Source organism: Chrysochloris asiatica, unplaced genomic scaffold, assembly GCF_000296735.1.
Source record: "Chrysochloris asiatica unplaced genomic scaffold, ChrAsi1.0 scaffold00038, whole genome shotgun sequence".
In the NCBI taxonomy this organism is placed as follows: Eukaryota; Metazoa; Chordata; class Mammalia; order Afrosoricida; family Chrysochloridae; genus Chrysochloris; species Chrysochloris asiatica.
In genome coordinates this window covers 1,873,634-1,894,679 of record NW_006408556.1, presented here as the reverse complement: position 1 = coordinate 1,894,679, position 21,046 = coordinate 1,873,634, and the positions used below count along the sequence as shown (strand labels likewise).

General features: G+C 51.1%; 1 protein-coding gene across 1 annotated transcript in view; it reads right to left on the bottom strand.

The window, feature by feature from the left end:
- ITPR3 (inositol 1,4,5-trisphosphate receptor, type 3) overlaps positions 1–21,046 on the bottom strand; it is a 91,090-nt gene that overhangs the window by 11,718 nt on the left and 58,326 nt on the right. Inside the window, exons 15-36 of the mRNA XM_006860367.1 lie at positions 20,199–20,360; positions 19,504–19,676; positions 18,972–19,091; positions 18,518–18,700; positions 14,730–14,981; positions 14,496–14,640; positions 13,880–14,021; positions 13,100–13,299; positions 11,948–12,077; positions 11,326–11,383; positions 9,767–9,932; positions 8,070–8,234; positions 7,907–7,981; positions 7,308–7,433; positions 6,388–6,510; positions 6,105–6,305; positions 4,925–5,176; positions 4,595–4,720; positions 4,353–4,478; positions 1,740–1,860; positions 895–1,085; positions 55–203 (exon numbers count right to left, since the gene is read on the bottom strand). Coding sequence (XP_006860429.1) covers positions 55–203; positions 895–1,085; positions 1,740–1,860; positions 4,353–4,478; positions 4,595–4,720; positions 4,925–5,176; positions 6,105–6,305; positions 6,388–6,510; positions 7,308–7,433; positions 7,907–7,981; positions 8,070–8,234; positions 9,767–9,932; positions 11,326–11,383; positions 11,948–12,077; positions 13,100–13,299; positions 13,880–14,021; positions 14,496–14,640; positions 14,730–14,981; positions 18,518–18,700; positions 18,972–19,091; positions 19,504–19,676; positions 20,199–20,360 — 3,386 coding nt within the window. The remainder of the gene's footprint in view (positions 1–54; positions 204–894; positions 1,086–1,739; positions 1,861–4,352; positions 4,479–4,594; positions 4,721–4,924; positions 5,177–6,104; positions 6,306–6,387; positions 6,511–7,307; positions 7,434–7,906; positions 7,982–8,069; positions 8,235–9,766; positions 9,933–11,325; positions 11,384–11,947; positions 12,078–13,099; positions 13,300–13,879; positions 14,022–14,495; positions 14,641–14,729; positions 14,982–18,517; positions 18,701–18,971; positions 19,092–19,503; positions 19,677–20,198; positions 20,361–21,046) is intronic.

Here is a 21,046-nt window from a genome sequence, read left to right as displayed (position 1 = left end):
CAGCCCCCTCCCGGCCTGCCCCGCCCCCACCCCTGCCCGGCTGGCCGCACACACTTGGACAGGAAGCCGCCGCTCTCACAGCGCTGGTAGGCCTCACTGCCCTCCAGGAAGAGCAGCTCGGGCCAGTGCAGCACGTCCACCAGCACGGACAGCTCAGCCTGCACGAGGGGCTTCAGCCGTTCCTCCAGGGCCGTGATGATGTCCTATGGAGACAGAGCAATGCCACCATGAACAAGGGCCAGGCCACCCAGGCCTGAGAGGCACCCGGGCTTGGCTCCCATGCTTCCCCTACCTGAGCACCAAACAGCCCCTGAGTCCTGAGTCTGGCCAGGGTGGGGGCAGGGCTAAGGCCTGGGGGACAGAGGGTCTGACCAGCAGTCTGAGGGGCCCCAGATCCACAAGGCCTCCTGAACAAAGCATGGCATCTTTCTGCTTATAGCCCTGGCTGGGAGTCATAAACCCTGGCTTTTCTCCCAGCCCCTCCTCCAGCTCTGTGTGACCTTGGGCAAATCCCTTGCCTTCTCTGGGCCTCAGTCCTGACTTGAGGGATAGTGACTCCCATACACTTCCTCCACAGATGACAAGACAGTGGACAAGAATGTGCTATTAGAAGTAAGGGATAGACTCAATTCTTCCTCTTCAGGAGCCCTGGCCCCACTAGCAGGGTCCCTGGGTTGCTCCAGCTCCCCCTAGAATGATATCTCTCAGTCCCCTGCACCAGGGCTTGCCCTCAGCAGCCCGAGGAGGGGATGAAAGACCAGCCCCTCCCCGTCAAGGTGTGGTCAGTATATGATGGGCAAAGAACCTGCCTTCTGAAGCAGGAGCACCTCCCAGTCAATCATGTGGCTCCCAGGATGGCAAAGCAGGCAAAGGACTGAAGGGGGGCAGACTCACCTGCAGCTTCTCAATGATGTTCTTGTAGTCCCACTGGTTGGCAGTGGGGGTGACTCGGGGGAAAGCCCGTGTGGTCGCCTTGTAGTTGGAAGCGTTCCGCTGGGCAGCCGCAGCACAGCTGGCCCCACTGCTGAGCAGTGAGCTGATGTGGGCGTCCAGGTCCATGGGCAACAAAATGGCCCGACCCTTGGCTGGGTGGGAACAGGGATAGGGTGCTAGAGGGCCGGGTTCAGGGCTGCCAGACTTGGGGCAAGGGGAGCTACACTCAGAGCCCCACTAAGAGACTGTTGGGTCGTCTTCCCCTTTTTGCGTAAAAAGAGCGTCTGCCTCTTGGAGTCCCCGGGTAGTACAGTTAATTTGCTCAGCTGCAAACCAAAAGACTGTGGTTCTCGTCCACCCAGAGGAGCCTTGGAAGACAGACTAGTACTTCTGGAAAAAGCAGCCATTGAAAACCATATAGAGCACAGTTCTACAGACACACATACTCAAAGGAAACTGGTCAGGTAACTGGTTCCTGCCTCTTGGTTCCATCCCAGCTCCACTCTGGTCCCTAACCTCCTCCCTCTCACATTCCCCTTCCCCAAATAATCAACAAGCCTCCCTCCTGCCTGATAAATCAAAAAAATTGGTTGGGAATACCCACTCATCATGCCCCTCAGGGGAACTGACTCACAAGAGGAAACAGCTCCTCTCCATCACTGAGATGCCAATTAGATACAAAGAAGGACTTTTGGAGACGCCCCAGAAGCAGGTGATAAGGGCTGGGCTTTGAGCACTGGTGTCCAGGTGTGAAGGGACAGGAGGGAGAACGGGTTAGGAGCTGGCCACGCCCCCAGCACACTCACCCACCATGGCGAGGGTCCGGATGCAGGCCTCCACGGAACCCTTGTGCTGCTGCTGCAGCCATGGACACTCCAGCAGCCGGGTGGTGGACTGCAGTAGCTGTACCACGATCGTCTGATGCGTCTGCAAGAGAGTGCACAACCACTGCTGAGTCCTGCCACCCCCACGCAAGGCAGCCCAGGCTGGCCAGAGGGTAGAGGGCAGGGTGCCTCCTTCCCCAGTATTCAAAAGTGTACAACCTGCCCAACCATCCCTGGCAGCCCTGTGAGTGACGCCCCCCCAAGGTCACACAGCCCAGTGGCTGACCTTCTCTTCCTCTAAACAAAATGTCTAATCTTGGCATGAGGTGATGTATTTACAGGGTTCGAAAATTCAAAGGCTTTACTAAAAGGTATACACTTCAAGGAAGTTTCACCCCATCCTTGTCCTCACTTCCCATACCCTTCTCTGGGCAGATGAGAGGTGGGGAACCCAAACCAAAGTCACTTCCTTCCATCAAGGGGATTCCAACTCATAGCAACCATGTAGGACAAAGTGCAACTGCTCCAGGCGCGGAAAGCAGATACAAATTACCAGAGTCCTGTGGTCCCAAAGAGGTTCTGGGTCCAAACTCAAAATCAGCCCACCCATTGATGGTTACAAAACATGGCGAGTGTAATTAAGGTCACTAAAATGTTAATGTACAAATAGTTGTATCGGCAAACATTTTTGTTATATGTGTTGTTGTTAAGTGTCACTGAGTTGGTTCCAATGCACAGTGATCTTGCATTTCCAGGTAGTAACTGGTGGGTTTGAACTGTCAGCCTTGTAGTTAGTAGTCCAAAGCCTAACCTATAGCACCACACCAGGACTCTCTTAGTCACCACAATAAACATTTAAAACAAATAAATAAACCCACCCTTGTCAAGAGCATAGGGCCCAACGTGCTTCTTTTCTTCCTTTTTAAAAATGTATTATTTGTGTGTGTGGTGATGAAAATACACATAACAAAACTTTCTTTGATTCACCAGTTTCTACATGTATAATTCATGTAGGACCCAACGTTCTACTATTTTTAGAAGCACTCTCCCCAAGCCACCGCCAGCTTCTTGGCTCATAGTAGCCCCCTTTGAATGGTCCCATGTATCCTTCAATGTTTCTTTACGATTTAAATAGTTCAGCGGTTCCTTCCTTAGGGGGACTCAGCCTCCCTTTTATTAAGGCATTCTGGGTAGGTGTACTGGCTCAAGTCTGGAATCAGAATTAAGTGAGGGACTGTGATTTAAGTCAGATTGTGTTCACTGTTGTTGTTGTTGTTGTTAAGTGCCTTCAAACTGGCTCCGATTCATAGCAACCCTGTATAGGGTTTTCAGTAGCAGCTGGTGGGTTTGAACTGCCGACCTTATGTTTAACAGTCCAGAGCTTATCCTACAGCACCACACTAGACCTGGTGATTTCTGAGTCCACAGACCAAGTATGTCTTTAGAGGTCTTCTACCTATTTCAGTTCTAGGAATGCCAGGAGCAGCTACACCAGTTGTCACTGAGTAGATTCTGACTCAAGATGACTCGTGTGTCACAGGCTTCCACGGCTGAGTTTTCATTAGTCTTTCTAACAAGGCACAAAGCACCTCTGGGTGGACTCCAACCGACAACCTCTCAGTTAGCAGCTAAGCACGTTACCCACTGACACCACCAGGGGCTCCTGTGGTCCATTGGTGGTGGTGGTGATGTGCCGTGGAGTCAGTTCTGGCTCATAGAGATCCTGTACAGGGTTTCTGAGGCTGTAAATCTTTACGGGAGCAGAAAGTCTCATCTTTCTCCTGTGGAGCCACTGGTAGTTTCGAACTGCTGACCTTAAGGTTCGCAGCACAATTCATAACCACTATGCTACCAGAGCTCCTTAGCCAGTGCCAAAGAGTTCTGATCTACTTTGCTCTGTCAGACTGCTCTGCTTTGGCTCCACTGTCCATTGCAGTCACCACGCCCACCTTGTCTCTGGCAATTAAGTGCTGACACTTGACCCATGCCACCCCAGGTTGAAGCATACCCACTTAATTTAGGAATTTCCTGCTAGATAGTAGGAGTTCTGATAGCACTGTCGGATAAGCACTAGATTGCTAACCACAAAGTCAGCAGTTCAAACCCACCAGCCACTCAGAGGGAGAAAGAAGACGCTTTCAGCCTCCCTATATAGGGTCACTATGAGTCAGAATTGACACGATGACAGTGAGTTTAAGTATTTTTTGTTGTTGTTGAATAGTATAGTTTTTGCAGGAATCCTGGTGTGGTGCTGTAGGATAAGCACTGGACCACAAGGTCGGTTTGAACCACAAGTTTGGCAGTTCAAACTCACCAGCCATAAACCTATACAGGGTTTTCTGAGTCGGAAACTACTTGATAGCACTTAACAAGAAGACAGAAACTGTCTTCACCCACAGAAACTGTAAGATAATAAACCTTTATTGTTTTAAGCTACAAAACTTTGGAGACATTTGTTACTTAGCACAGATAACTAATGCATCTGTACGTATATTCATCTGTTGTCACACGTAAATACGAATCCATATTCTGATTTCTCCCTTCCCTACACAGACATTGGCCCTGTCAGCCACTGCCGGGGCGAGTGGAGCTCACCTGTAGGGAGGTACTGTTCTCGGAGAAGGGGGAGCTGAAGAAGGCATTGATGGTGTCCAGCACGACAGTCAGCACATACTTCTCCAGGGTGGGGTCAGCCAGGCGCTTCTCACGCTTGCTGCAGACCTGGCATAGGAGGGAGATATGCCTGGGTAAGCTAAAACAAGGGGCCCCTCTACCCTCACACTCCTGGGAAGCTGCCCAGACCCCCACCTCCAGGCCCATGTCCCACGGGAACTGACCCGAGCCATGTCCAACGTGAAGTTCTCAAAGAGTGTCCAGATGTGATTGCTGGTGTAGATCTCCTTCATCTCCACCTCCGTGTCCACATAGCAGTGGTTTACGAAATTGACGTAGGCCATTTTCACCTGGGAGGCCAGATGCGAGGCCAGGGTGACTCAGGCTGTCCGTCACCGAGTCCTCCCCTGGTCTCCCTCTTCCTGTCCCAATGAGGCAGGACAGACTGGCTGCTCTGGCCTGGTTCTTCTGACCCCATCCTCTCTCTGCAGCCTTCCCCCGCCCTCCAGCCGCCTCTCCCAGTGGGTCTGTGCGTGGACACACACGGGCCCCACCTCAGTGATGCAATCCTCGTGGGTCACCACAGACACCACGTCCTCCAGGGGCAGCAGGGAGGTACACTTGATTTCTGTGTACACATTCTTGCCTTCAGCACAGGCGGCCAGCAGGTCCACTAGGGAGATGTGGTACATGAGGGGGCTGTGGTCCTCCACACCATCACGAGCAGCCTTCATCATGTCCAGCAGGTGGGCCAGCGAGGCTTTGTCATTGTAGAATACAACCACGTCGTCACCTGCATTGGTCAGCTGTGGGCAGGGGAGACACGTCAGACCACCCTCAGTCTGCCAGGCCCTGGGCCCCCACCCCTCTTTACATTTAACAGAAAAGAGTGGGAACTCTGACCCTCGCCCTCGCTCAACATTCAAAAAATCCTCCCAAGCCTAGAATTTTGGCCCTCAAGATTCTAGGATGATGTCTTAGACCCTCAGGAACACTGGTCCCTCAAACCAGAAAGCCCCCACTTCTCCCTTCTGCAAAGAAGTCTCACTTAGGATTGTCTCAGAGGTGGCCTCCTCCAGGAAGCCCTTTCCAATCCCACCAGCCCAGCTCACCCCCTTCCTCCCTGTGCTCCTACAGCAGTAATTTAAACCCTCAGAGAACACACAGTATCCTTCATGCTCGCGGTAGCGGATGTTACTCACAGTAATATAATAATAGCAAGCAATAATTAACAGTGCACAGCGCTTCCAGCACATGGGGCCTCTTTTATTGTGCCCCTGACCTCACTCTAGTGTTTGCACTGTAAGATGCTCAAGGACGAAGACATGTCTGCCCCAGGTTTAGACTCAGCCCTTCATCCTGTTTATTGAACACTTTACTGCATTCTGAACACTGAGGCTCAAAAGATGAACACAAAGGACGTGGTTCCTGAGCCCTTACGTGTGGGCCAGTTGCTTACACTCAGCTGACTTCCCCCAGGCATACATATTCATTGGCACGTAGTAGAGGTTTCATGATTCTTAAATAAATGATCAGGGAATGACTGCTTGAGTCCTTTCAGGCCTGTTTGAGTTCTACTAGGCACCCTGCCTAAGTTCTACTAGGTCCCTCCCTGCTGGACTTATGTTGGGCCCGCAGCCTAAACTCGACTAGACCTACCCCCTTAGTTCTCCGTCTGGGGCCTTCAGTTTGAGTTTCCCACACACCCCAGCTCCACCTTGGCTGCACCCTCACCTCAGTCATGACCATGTCCTGGCACTTCTTGACGTACTTGCCCTCAGCCTTGATGACAGTGTGCAGGAAGTCCAGGTACTGTACGTGGCGCCCGTGTGTGGCCAGCAGATGCACAAAGTGCTGCAACACAGGCTCGCTGATCTCTGAGCAAAGCTGATAGTTGTTCAAGAAAATGTGCTGCATGGTCTCTGCCTCCAGGAGCTGTGGGAGGGCGGATGGGGCGTCAGAAAAGGTGTCTAGACCCACCTGGCTCCACTCAGGTGCCCAACCTCTGTGCTCTCACCCCCGGTGTGAGGAAGAGGTGTAGGTGCTTGTGTAGCAGGGCCTGGTTGCCGGGATTCCCTGCACAGAACTTCTGCAGGAACTGGTGTGTGTAGCGCAGGATCTCCACCATCTTGGCATCGCCCTGGGCACAAAGAGGAAGAAACAGAGTGCTGGGCCAGACCACAGGGAAGAAGGCAAGGCCAGGACTTGGGTCTGAACTTAGAAGGTATGGCTAGTTCAGGGCTTGGGACTAGGACCACAAAGAGGCCATGTTTAATGTGAAGGTTAAGCCTCTAGATAAGAAGTCAGGGTTCGATGAACAATGGAGTAGGTCAGGGTCATGAATCAGGATGAGGTTTGGTGACTTGAGTCGAGGTGACTCAAGATGAGGGATTGAGTGTCAAAGGTTGAGATAAGGCTAAGATTTGAGTCAGGGTCAAGGGTGAGCCTGGGACAGGTCAGGATAAGAGTTTAGGATGATAAGAAATCAGAGGAGGGTCAGGGCAAAATGAAGTCAAAGTTGATATCATGGGTCAAAAAGAGACTGGGGTCAGCTAAGGGTCAATATGGATCAAAGGGATAAGGGACTGAGGGTCAAAGTTTGAGATGTGGCTGAGATTTTCAGGGTTAGGCTGGAATGTGGGAGAAAGAAGTTTGGGTTAGGATGAACAATCTTGATGAGGCTAGGGTCAAATCAAGGTCAAAGTGATCAGGATAAGGGGTAAAGAGTCAACATTCAAGATTATGTTAAGGCTGGGTTCAGAGGTTAAGATCTGTCTTGGGTCTGGGGTCTGGGCAGTGTAAAAGGTCAAGGTGAGGCTGGATTAGGTTGCTATTAGAGGCTAGTGCACATTTTGGGTCAGGTCAGAGTTCAGGACTGCCATGGAGGTCAGAGGTCAGAAGTTATGGGGTCAAGATAGGGATGAACCCCGGCCATACCTTGTCATAGGGAATTTGCAGCAGGTCCAGCATGACCTTGTGGGCGTCCATGTTCTTGAGAAGCCGCTGTTGCTTCTTTCTCATCTGCTCCCCGACACCACACATCTTGTTCAGCCGCTCCAGGATCTAGAGAGAAGAGGGGTGAACCCAGAGCCTCTTCCCTCCTCCTCAGGAGTCCCCTCTGCCTATATACCCACCCACCTCCCCAACCTCACCCCGCAGAACTGATCAGAGTCTCCTGCCTCTCCTGCCCCAAAAGCCAAGTCCCTCCCGGCTCTTGTCAAGGACAGGAAGAGGAAAAAGAGGCCATGGCCGCTGAATTATATCATCTCCAACAGCCGGGGAAGCACTAAGAACCTACATCCACCCATGGAAACAAATAGAGCAATATGACTGTGAAATGGAATTTCAACAAATTCCTGCAGTTTAAAAGTAATTCCATCTGGACTTCAGCATCATTTCTAGAGTGCAGAAAAAGCTGGACGATGTCTACTTTGAGGGCCAGTGGCCAGCAGAGAGGGAGGCCGAAGAGGCAGGCCAGCTGGAGCCTCGGGGTGAGTGGGCTGCTGATCCCACCCCCGAGAGCTCTCACCACTCACCCCCTTGATGATCTGGTAGTTCTCACTGCTCTTCTCCCCAGGTGGGTTCAGAAAGCCTTCCTCATCTGTGGTCCGCTAGGGGCATAGAGAGGGCCCGAGGTCAGCCAGGCCCAGCCCTCACAGGGGCCCAGGCCCCGACTCAACCCCCGGAAACTCCACTCACCTCCTTCTTGTCTTTGGCGGCGCCTGCCTCCACCTCTTCCCCCTTGCCGCTGCCCTTCTTGTCCACCCACAGCTCCGACTTCTCCACCATGGTCCGCAGCCGGTCCAGCTCTGACTTGATTACCTTGTAGTTCTCCACATCCTGGGCCGAGATTAGCAGCTGCACCTGAAGGTCAAGGACACAAGTGGCCAGTGAGACCTAGTCCACTGCCACTTAGAGAACTCCAGACACCTTCCCTCTTCCAGGTCTTGATCCCAGTGTCTCTCCACCACCTCCACCTCTCCACCAAGCCCAATCCGACTCGGCGTTTACAACCCTGCCATAGCCCACTTCCTTTTTGAGGGTCATAATGTGTCAGACTGCAAAGTCGTTTGAACTGCAACGTGGGTGGTTCAAGCTCACCGGCTGCTCCTTGGAAACCCTATACAGGGTCGCTGTGGGTCGGAATCGACTCAATGGCACTTAACAACAACAAAAGTGTCAACAGTTCACTTGGATCACAAATGGGGCAAAGCACACTGACATCACTGAATGCTGGCTAAAAGAGGAATCTGAGGCCTGAAAACCTTGGCCTAGGTCTGGATCCCACTTGGTTGGCTGTGGGTCAGTGGGTAAGGAATAGACGTACCTCAGTTCCCCCACCTATAAAATGGGAACGAGAGTCATAACCACGTAGACAGGACAGCTGGAAGAACTCCATGAGGTAACACAAGTACAGCACCCAGTTCCTGGTACACAGTAGCACTCACTAAATGCCAGTCCAGACCCGATTAACTTAGATATCACACAGGGTGCTGTCCCGACCACATGGCAACCCAATATCAGTAACCAGTCACTGTTAGCGAGGGCTGACTATGTGCCAGATGTGATTCACAGCATTTCAGAGGTTCATTTAACACAGTTAGCAAATTGTAAAGTGCTGTCCACACTGTAGGAAACGGCTGTAGGCTGTATCAGGAACTGAGCCAGGATGGTAGGAGACAAAGGTGGCCAAGACTTGGTGTTTTTGTTGTTGTTAAGTGCCATCAAATTGATTCCGACTCATAGTGACACTGTATAGGGGTTCTGAGGTGCGGCTGGTGTGTTTGAACTGCCGACATTTCGGTTACCAGTCCAGCGCTCATCCTACAGCGTCACACCAGGGCTCCACTTTTAAGGAGCATTTAAAATAAACAACAACTAGTTGCCATGGCAACAACTCTGACTCATGGTGATCCCATGTGTGTCAGAGCAGAATCATGCTCCATACGGTTTCCATGGCTGATTTATTTTCAGAAGGACCAGGTCTTCCAAATTCACCTATGGGTGGACTTGAACCTCAAGCCTTTATGGCATGTTAACACTTGCACCACCCAGAGATTTCTTAAGGAGCTGAATAAAAATTAAGATTAAAACACACACACACATTGAGTTCTTTCTGACTCCTAGCAACCCCACATGTTAGAGTAAAAGTCCCGCTCCTTAGGGTGGCTATCTATCACCTTAACGGAAGCAGATCACTAGATCTTTTCTTCTGTAATACTGCTAGAGGGGTTACTTCCACCAACCTGTAAGTTAGCAGTCGATCACAAACTACTAGTATCACCCTGGGATGCATCTCAAGCTCCCCACAAGCTGACTCCCAGTGTCCAGCGTAAACCTAACAGTGGTCCAAGCAGAGACGCAGGGCAGGGCAGGGGAGAGCAGAGCAGAGGCACCTGTTTGAAGGTGTGCATGGCCTCCTGGCGCTGACTGAAGTGCTTGAAGAGCAGCTGCAGAGCTCCCGAGACCAGTGGCGCATAGTCGTGCATGGTGAGGTGAATGAGCACACGCAGGAACATGCGGCCACCCTCGTCGTCCACCTCCAGCATGCTGCTCGTCTTCCTATGGGTAGGCACCAGGGGTGGGGTCAGGGGCATAAATGACATGCTCCCTGCCATCCGGGGACAAGAGCCACTGTCCCTACCACCCATCTTGCAGATGCATCACCCAGTGTAATTCAAAACACTGACATTTTTCCCTCCAGTGCTGCATCTTTTAAAAATCATCTGTATAAGATGAAACAGACAGCTGCTATTTGAAAACATAAGTGAGAAGGTTGGGGACAAGGAGTTTGAGTCAACGGGAATGAAACAACTAGAACAGAAAGAACGAGACTGTTGACATTATGTGATGTAGCCAGTGACATTGATCAGTATGTCTAGAAACTGATGAATGGGAGCAGGTATATTTTCACCAGAAATGAAATAGAATATTGCGATATGGGAGAAAAAAACCCAAAAAACTTTTTGACGCTTTCTCAGCGTGTAAAAAGCCACTGCCCTGAGTCCCATGTTCCCTGGGATCCCTCGGAGCTCCCCTTGATTAAGCAAGTGAAGCAGGGGCTCATACAACATGACCCCAAGGGAATTCAAGGATAGAAGTCAGGTCCAGGTACAGAGATGGGGATAAGCAACATCTTTATTTTTCTCACGATCTACCAGCCACCTTGAGGAGAAAGGCAAGAAACTGCAGTGCAGCGGTGTTAGTGGAACCTGGGGCTTTGTCAGCAATAGAAATCACAGATGTTTGCATAACACCTTAGAGTTGCTACCAAAATCGCGAAATTGCATTTACACCCATCATGACTTCTAGTCACGCTACTAATTAGAACTGCTACTGCAGCTCACTATTTAATGTGTTAATAAAAAGGCCCGTGTACAACTGTCACTTACAATTTGCTTTTTTTTTTCAACATTTTGATAAATATATTTCAGTGTCATTGGTTTTCTTTGTAACGTTATATACCTTAGCTTGTGAATTAATTTAAAATGTGATTCTGAGGGGAGTGTCCATAGGTTCTGCCAGATACCAAGGGTGCAGTACAGAAATAGTTCCAAGCCCTACCTCCCTGCTCCAGCCCCAGAGACCCCAGTTGTTGAAAATTCTGGCAGCCACCCTCTGTAGAGGAGATTGCATATGCCCAGGCCTCCTTCTGCTGTGAGTCTACAGCCAGTTCTTCCAGCTACCTGATCCAAGTCCTGCTGCCCGACACAGAGGCACAACAGCCTTGGGTGGAGGCAGGGGAGTGACTACAATGACACTGGGGCTGGGCAGGCAAGGTACAGCACAAAAGGGGGTCCTAGCCCCAGAGCCCAGTGGGAGGGATGACAGAAGGAGGGACCATCCCCAACTTGGGAAAAACAAACTCTCCCAATAGGGGTGTCTCAAGTCTAAGTCAGCATCGCCATCCACTCAACCCCACACCTTAACCCCCCAACCTTAACCCTGGCCTCACCCCACTCCAAACATGGCTTCTGCTTGCTCCCCAATGCGATCCAGGTTCATGTTGGCAGCTGTGGGGAGCAAGAGGGAGCAGATGGGGGCGGGTGGTAGCCCCAAGTCCAGGAAGGGTGGGGGGCACAGGAGTGAAAGAACAGGGAGATGTCCAACCCACTTGTTCCCCAGCACCGGTTGGGGTGCAGCAACACTGCCTGTCCCTCCAAGTCCCACCCCAGCTCTGCCTCCCCTTTCCCAGGAGTAGAGGTGCTGAGTCTCTCAGCTGGAACAACTAGATTAGGGACCAAACAGACACAGCTGCAGGATAGTGCCAGGGTGAGCGGAGCTCTGGGCTGGGGGTTAGCCCTGGTTCCTTCCAGTCTGCTTCCACCTGACTGGTTGTGTAACCTTGAACAAATCCCTGACCTTCTATCGGCCTCAGTTTCTCCTGCTCCCATCCCCATCCCAACCCCTGTCCCTCAATAGGATAACGAAACGCGAGGGTGAGAAAAGGAGCAGGGCTGGGAACACCCAAGACTGTCCCCAGGCTCCACCCCACTGCTGAGCATCCCTGGGTCCATCTTTGAGCCTCTGCTGAGCATGAAGGGGGCCCAAGGGATGAGGGAGAGATGGAGGCTCACTGGTAGAGTCGAAGGCAGGGGCCGTGCCATCAGCCCCGCTGTCCTGCATGGGAAAAACCTCCACAAACTCCTTCTTGAAGACAGACAGCAGGTAGGAGATTCGGTAGTCCAGGCGGACGTTGAGGATGAACTAGAGGGTGGGAAGAGGAACGGTGAGGATACTCTGAGGTCAGGTGCCATTCCTGCTCTAGAGGGGACGAAGAGGCAGCCTGGATGAACTCAGACCACTCTCGGGGTGGGGGTCTCAGCACAGATGATCAGGATGCTTGGGGGCATCATAACAAATCGAGACCACTCTCCTCAGAGAGGTCCAAGGCCTCCTCACCCCAGCTTCTGCCCCAATGATGGGATTCGAACCTCCTCTCAGAATGACCCTCGTTCCCAGTGTGGATGCTGATACAAGGGAACCAGTATCCCCAATGCAAAGACCCACATTTACCCTCCCACCTGCTCTGCCAAACAGACCAGGGTTCTCAGGGAATGGAAGAACCAAGGACTCTGAGTAGGGCAGGAGAAGCCACTGTGAGGTGGCTGGGGAGGCACAGGGTTTGCAGACATCCTGAATGGCATCGTTCCCATGGGCACAGACTGGCCACACCCCAGGACTCACACCTGGAACCCCGAGCCTCTTCTTTGGATCCCTCAACTAGCCCCTGCCAGATTCGGGCCCCCATGGAGGTCACTCCCATCAACTGATGACCCCCCAAGGCAAAAGTAAAGAACCCTATGCCTCCCCAGCTACTAACCCTTTCCCAAGTGTTGCTGAGAGGTCTCAAACAAGACCCAGAACAGGGGTGACTGTGTCTACCTTGTTGGGAAATGGGTTCTAGCTCCGCTTCGAAATCTGTGTGACCCTGGAAAGTCCCCTGCCTCACCCCTTCTATTTTGTTCATCTGTAAAATGGGAGGATTGAGCTAAACTTTAATGTACATGGCAGTCACTACCCAGACTGTGGGTCCCACCCCTGGGTTCCTGACTCAGCGGGGCTAACCAAGGTTTAGAACCAGTTCAAAGCCCTATTTTTAACAAGTTCCCAGGTAAGGCTGATGCTGATCATCTGGGAACCAATGAGCCATGATCTGTGGGGATTCACCAGTCCCTCACCCCACCCCCCAGCCTCAGCCGCTCCCACCCCAGTCCTGGCCCTGCCACCTGCAGGATTTCCAGGATCTTCAGCTTCGTCTCCATCACCACAATGTCTTCATTTTCCTCAAACTTGCTTCGATCCAAGGGCTCAGCGGCACTGGCGCCAGCAGGCAAGCTGGGGGCACCAAAGACAGACTGCTTGCGGCTTAGCACCATGGTGGACATCATGTGCCCCACACCCTGGATGGAGCGACGCACGTTCTTGCCTGTGAAACATGGAGCAGAAGCGGGGGGGTTACAGAGGCAGTGCAGCAGGGGTCCCGGACTAACTGCCATGGAGGCTGAGCAAGCATGCACTGCCTCTCGCTGCCAGCACAGGGCAAAATCATGCTAAGGAACAGGCAAGGCAAACCCAAGAGGGCTTCCTGGGGAAGGTGAGCTTCAAGGCAAATTCAGGAACAGCATGGAGAGCTCGGGCAAAGAAGAGATGTGTGGGAAGATCAGTGAGAATTCTCATATAGAAAACCATGAGAACTGCTACAGAACATGAGGGGTTAAGAGGACACTGTGTGGGAGGCCAAACCCCAAGTGTCAACCTCTATGCGCCCTGAGTGGTTGCCCCTTGGACATCCCTAAGGCAGGCCTGAGCGTCCCCTCGTCCACTCATTATCTGAGGATCTGAGGGGCTGTCTCCTCTCACACTGGGTTCCATGAAAGCAGGACCTGTGTCTCCCTCATTATCTCCTCTCAGGCACCCTGTTCTGGGAAGACTCCATCACTCTGGGCAGGAGACTTCTCTAGCGCAGTTGGGATTGAAGGAGGTAGGACTGCGTGAGTCGCCCTCACCGCCTGAGTCCTCGTAAGCCTGTAGCATGGCGGGGGGACCCTGCACACAGTCTATGATGCCCAGCAGTGTGCGCGTGAGTCGTAGCAGTTCGCTGAAACTGTAGAAACCGAAGTAGATGAGATTGTGCGCCAGGCTGACCACCTGCAGAGAGGGCGAGGGAGAGGTGAGGGTGGGGCAGGGTCTCCTGGAGGGGATCCAGGACTAGATAGATTAGAGCCAGGGGCCAGGGCAAGGAAGGGTGCATCTTTGGGAGAGGCGGGGCCTCTGGGAAGGTCTGGCTGCTTGGGCACAGGAGTCCAGGGTCCCAGACAAGGATGGCCCGACTGAGGCAGAGGCCTGTCAGGGCCCAGGTCTGCAAGGGAGATTGTTCTGGGGTAACAGGGCAGAAATGCAGGAAAGTGTGGGGGGCAGCTGAGCAGGTGAAAGGTACAGTTCCTGCCAGGGGTTTGTGACTGGGCCATGGGCTGATGAGTGGAAAGGCGCCCTCTCTGACATCCCAGCCATATATGTGGTCCCCCTGTGCTGGCTGGGGCTCTGAGGAAAAGTGGCATACAGGGGTGGACTGCTGCTACGTAAGGGTCCAGGAAAGAGCCCCTGGGAGCTCCTCCAGCCCACCTCATAGGTAAGCTTGTTCTTCTCTTCATTGGCAAAAGGCACGGCCTCGCTGACCACGTTATTAAGATAGTCCTCCACGAATTCCATGGTGTTGGCAAACTTGTTCTTTTTGTCATCTCGGGAAGCATTCAGGTTGGAATCATAGCTGGGGGTGGAGATGGTAAGGCATAAGGGTCCCTGTGTTCCTTCCTTCCCAACCTCTGCCTGGGGCAGACCCTCACCCACCCAACTCACTCCTTAATGGTGATGGCGGTGGGGATCTCAGTCCAGAGGCGGGCAAACTTGACGGGTGTGACCAGCTCCTGGGGGTCTCGGTCCACGTGCACGTGCAGCATCAGATGGCAGAAGGAGGCACGGAGGTCAAAGGGCAGCATTTCATCTGCCATACACAGGAAGATCAGGTCGACGCCCAGCTGCTGGGAGATCTCATGGATAGCCAGGTACTGCCGGTCCAGGCACATGCGGGCAAAGAGCTTCAGCTGGTACCTGCAGGCGGGGAGACAGTGAGGACATGGGCAGAGGGGCTGCCAGGACACCTCTGGGTTTGCTGAGGGTTAAAGGGAGTGGTAAAGGGATTTAGGCTAAACCTCCTCGCCACTGTAATGAGACGACTCAACTTTGAGTCAAAGAGAGACAAGGAAAAGCAGCCTGCTAAGAAGGAAGGGGAGTCCTGGTACAGCGCTGTAGGATACACACTAGACTGCAAGGTTGGTGGTTCAAACTCACCAGCTGCTCAGAGTCTGGGCGGCACAAACGGTTTGTGATCACTAACTTAAGGTTGGCAGTTCAAACCCACCCAATGGTTCTGCAGAAGAAAAGCCTGGTGATTGGATTCCATAAAGATAACTGGATGTTGCTGTTGTTAGGAGTCATCAAGTCAGTTCCAAATCACAGCACAACAAAACGAAACACTGCCCAGTTCGGTGTCACCCTCACAATCGTTGCTACACTTGAGTCCATTGCTGCTGCCACTGTGACAGTCCATCTTGTTGGGCATCTTCCTCGTTATCACTGATCCTCCACTTTAACAAGCATGATGTCCTTTTCTAGGGACTGGAACCTCCTGATATTATGTCCGAAGTATGAGAGACTGTTTTACCATCCTGGCTTCTAAGGAGCACTCTGGCTGTATTTCTTCCGATACAGATTTGTTAGATCTCTGGCAGTCCATGGTACTTTTAATACTCATCTCCAACACCATAACTCAAATGCATCAATGCTTCTAAGATTTTCCTTATTCCTTGTCCAACTTCCACATACATATTGAGATTGAAAATACCATGATTTGGGTCGGGTACACCTTAGTCCTCAATCTGATAGCTTTGTTCTTGAACAACAGATTTGTCTAGTGTAATATGTGATTTCTTGACTGCTGCCTCCATGAATATTGATGCTGGATTCGAGCAAAATGAAGTAAGTCTTTGACAGCTTCCATCTTTTCTCCATTTATCATGATGTCATTTATTGGTCCATACTGAGATACAACCCATACTGAAGGCTATGGTCTTTGATCTTCATCAGTAAGGATTTTAAGTCCCCTTTGCTTTCAGCAAGCAAGTAGTGTCATCTGCATATCGCAGGTTGTTAATGAGTCTTCCTCCAATCCTGATGCCACGTTGTTCTTCACATAATCCAGCTTCTTGCGTTCTTTTCTCAGCTTACAGATTGAATAAGTACAGTGAAAGGGGACATACTGCTGCACACCTTTCCTGATTTTAAATCGCTCAGTGTCCCCCTGTTCTTTTCGAACAACTGCCTCTTAAGCTATGTACGGGTTCCTCATGAGCACAATTAAGTGATCTAGAAAACCCATTCTTCACAGTGTTGTCCATAGCTTGTCATGATCCATAGTCAAAAAGCCTTTGCATAGTCAATAAAAGCACAAGTAAGTATCTTTCTGGTATTCTCTGTTTACAGCCATGATCCATCTGATATCAGTAATGATATCCCTCATTCCAAATCTTCATCTAAATCCAGTTTGAACCTCTGGCAGTTCCCTATCAACGTACTATTGCAGTTATTTTGAATTATCATTATAAAAATTTCACTTGCATGATGATAATGATAGTCTGATGATTTCCACGTTCCACAAATACGGATCTCTTCAAATCAGTTGGCCAGGTAGTTGTCTTCCAAACTTTTTTGGCATAGATGAACGAGTGTCTCCAGAGCTGCATCAGTTTGTTGAAAGATTTCAATTTGTATTCTATCAGTTCCCAGTGCCTTGTTCTTTACCAATGCCTTCAGTGCACCTTGGATTTCTTCCTTCAGTACTATAGGCTTTTGATCATATGCTACTTCTTGAAATGGTTGAACATCGACAATTTATTTTTGATATAGTGACTTTGTGCGTTCCTTCCATCTTCTTTTGATGCTTTCTGCATTGGTCAATATTTTGCCCAAAGAATCCTTCAGTACTGCAAGTCGAGGCTTGGTTTTTCTTCAGTTCTTTTGGCTTGAGATATGCTGAGCGAGTTCTTCCTTCCTGGTTTTCTAACTCCAGATTTTGCCCATTTCATTATAATATTTGACTTTGTCTTCTAGAGATGCCCTTTGAAATTTTTTGTTCTCAGCTTTTTTACCTCATTTCTTCCATTTGCTTTAGCACCTCTATGGTGGAAAGCAAGTTTGAGTCTCTTTTGACATCCATTTTGGTACAACTAAGAAAACCCCACGGAGCAGTTGTACTCTGCAAAACATGGGGTGGCCATGGTTGGAATTGACTCTGCAGCAGTGGATTTGGGTTTTTTGCAAAGGATGTTCAGCCAGGGCAGGTCTATATAGTGCTGAGTGCAAAGCGGGATGGCTGAGGGGCAAGAGAAAGAGAAAGATTGGGGGAGGGAGAAGAATAGTGAGGAAGGGATCGAGCCAGCCTGGGGCAGGAGAGTGAGGGCCAGACAGGAAGAGCAGCTGGTGAAGGTGTGAGATCTTGGTAAAGTAAACCTTGAGAAGTAAACCTGAGGAATGCAGGAAGCTTTGCTCTACACTTGTGCTGGAATGCCCTTAGTCCTTAGCTGCTGTCTCAGAGACCTGCCTTACCAATTCAGGCTCTGGGGCCAGATGCCCTGGGTTTAAATGGCCCTAGATCCTGATGTGACACTGTAAGATAAGCACTGAACTGCTAACTGAAAGGTCAGCAGTTCAAAGCCATCAGTCTGTCTTTGGAAATCCTATGCAGGGTTGCTATGAGTCTGAACCGACTTGACAGCATTTAACAAACAGGCAAAAAGGTTTCAATCCACCACTTCAGGCTGTATTACCTTGGTCAAGTTCCTTTATCTCTCTGTACCTCTTTTCCCCAACTTTACAATGAGGGTACTGATACCCTCACAGCAAATCTATAGGGCAAAGAAGAACTGCCCCATAGGGCTCCGAGGCTGTAAATCTTTACAGAAACAGACTGACACATCTTTTTCCCATAGAGCGGCTAGTAGGTTCGAACAGCCAACCTTTTGGTTAGCAGTCCAACTCATAGTAACCCACAGCTCTACCAGAGCTCCATGAGGGTACTGATATCCATAAAGTCAGTTCTGATTCATGGCGACCACACATGGGCTTTCCATGACTATAAATCTTTATGGAAGCAGACTGCCTCATTTTTCTCCGCAGGAATGGCTGTGGATTTGAACTGCCAACCTTGAGGCAAGCAACCCAATGTCTAACTCACAGCGACACCACTGATGGCACCTACTTTATAGACTTAAACGAGTGATCAGGTGAAGTGTTTAGAACAGTATGTGTTATCTAATATTATTATGTCTGGAGACATGTTTGGGTTTCCTCTAAATCTGGTTACTGTGCTGAGCCTGCTCTCAAGGCCAGCCAGTGATTTTCGGGTTGTATGGGCCTCCTTCCCTTATCTTTCCCAGATAAAGGAGTGAAGGTAGGGCTGCCTATTTTTGAGGTGGTAGGAGCCCATGTAAAGCGGATCCACCTCATTCCCTGGCAGGGACTGGCTGGAGGCCTGCAGAGAAGACACACAGCAGTGGGAAAGGAGGGAAGGAGCTGCGGCCAGCGGGTACCTGTAGTAGCTGAGCACATTCTCATCGTGAGCATTGCCAGCCCGTGCCTCCTGGGCCAGCTGCCGCACACTCTTCTCATGGTGCTCATTATTCTTGTCAGTCCAAGTAAGCCAGACTTCCTCCTCTGAGTACTCGATGCTCAGGTACTCGTGGGACTGTGCCATCTCCTTCACGGGCCGAAGCCTGTGGAACAACACCCCATCACAAGGAGCCAGGGCCAGGACGCCTCTGCCCAGTCCTACAGCCAAGTCCTCTCTGAGCTTAAAGAGAGCCAGCTCGGGCCCCTGTGCCGCCTCCACAGGGAATCCTAACCATGAGCTTCTCGAGGTCAGGCTCCTGACCTCTGCCTCCTCTGTGTCCCCTTCCCCACCCTGACACAGCAGGCCCTGGGTGTGTATGTGCCCAGGAGCTGGTAGGTGGAGCCCTGGGTGTGAGGTGCTGGGCCAAGGCTCACTCAGTCTGGATGAGAATGTCGCTGTTCTTGGGGTCCAGCACACACTTGCAGATGAGTTCCTGTGTGACCGGGATGGCGATGTGGTTGGACACACACAGGTCAGAGAGGTAGTCCAGGAACCTGGGGTGTAGAAGCAAGGACAAAGAGGGGTCAGGGTCTGGCACAATGGGGATGACACCTTCCCTCCCCCAGCTAGGACACTATGCTCCCTAAAACACTGTCCCAGAAAGTACATCATTCTGGAGCAGGGAAAGGATTGACAGGGGACCATAGGACTAGGCTAAAGGGGTCAAAAGGGCAAGGGTCATACTCAGAATATTCAACAACTGATTCAGTACAGGCCTTGACTTTGGGAAGCGTCTCAGGGGTCTCCTGATACATCAGGAGTCTTCTTGTTGCTGGATTGAGCCAAGTTTTCAGGAAGGGACTGAGGAGGCCAGGGGCTCAGGGAGGCAGCAGTTTACCAACAGGAAAAGAAATATTTCAACATTTTAACAGAGCGGGAGGGAGGCAGGGAAGGTGACCGGCCCACCTGGGCTCCCGGTTCTTGCGCACGAGGCTGACGAAGGTCTCCACCTCGGTCTTGGTGATGTGCTTCTCTAGGAGTTTGCGGTTGTTGTGCAGCAGAGCTGTGATGGTGTCCTCGGCCAGGATGTCATAGCCGATCTGGGACTGCATCATCCCAAATTGCTTGGCGATATGTTCCTGGGGGCAGCAGGTGGGGGTCACGGGGAGCCACAGCCGGAGAGGACACCACCCCCAAGCTCCAGGACAGGGCCTTAACACAGACAGTGGCGGAAGTCCAGGAGAGAAAGCCAAAGCAGAGTTGAAGAGCATCTTGCAGTGGAGAGTAGTTTAGCTCGTGACCTGTGTACCCTTAGAGTGAAACCTCCACAGGGAGGGACCTGCTCTGTCTGGCATGACTGGGTCCTTGATTTGTGGGTCCCATTGCCAAATAGCAGGACTCTAATTTAAAAATCATTGAGAATTTCCAGAACAGACAGCAGAACAAGCATGGATCCCTTCTGAGGCCAGGCCAGGTTGCAGCCCATGGAGTTGACCCTACTGTCTGGTTCGCCCTGTATCCCTAGTGCCTAACACTGTGCCTGATTCACAGATAAAGTGATACCCTGCCTTGGTAATGAACGAAAGGCTAACTGAGCACATGAATGATGGCAGTGCCCGGCCACGGAGGCTTCTGGCCCAGGCAAGCAGCAGACAACCCACCTGGTTCTTGCGGTAATCTTCCTGGGAATGCCGCAGCACACGGTAGCAAAGCCGGAACATGTGCTGGTAGGGGGCGTTCTTCTGGTCCGACAATTCTTCCAATCGCACCAAGGGGCCCTCACCCCCCTTGTCTCGAAACGGGGCCTTCAGAATGCCAAAGATCTGGGAGGGAGCAAGGAGGGTGAGAAGGGATCCCACACAGCTGTCTGTACCCCTAACTGTCCCAGGAAGCCCTGCCCCAAAGTCAGCTCTGACATTAACCCCAAGCTGATTCCTAAACTGGGCAACAACCCCAGTTCACCCACCACTGGTCCTAATGATGCTGGCCCTAATACTCTCCACTTCTGGCCAGCGCCTGCCCCCAGCCCATTGCTCCCGGGTGAATTCTAACCCCATCTCAGATTTAGGCCATGCTCAGGGTTTAAGGGAATCACAACAGCTCCGGAGTCTGAGGCTAGACAAAAGACAAGGCCAAGTCAGTGAGAAGCAAGACCTAGGCTGGCCTCAGCAAAGAAAAAATTGTATATAGTTACAAAATATTTTTTTAGAAACCACAGGGGGTGAGTGGAACAGATACCAAAGAAACCGAACAACTGAGTAGAATGAGAAAACACTGGTTGGATTCTGGTTTGAAAACAAGCTTTAAAAAGGTATTCTGGTGAAATTAGGAAAATGTAATATAGACTGGGTATTACTGTTAATTTTCTGAGGTGTGATATCTTATTGGACAATGCCTTTAATTTTAGGAGATACACACTGAAAAGTTTTGGGGTGAAGTTTCATGACACCTACAATCTATTTTGAAATGCATGGATGGAAAAGAGTTACATGAAATCAAACTGACAAAA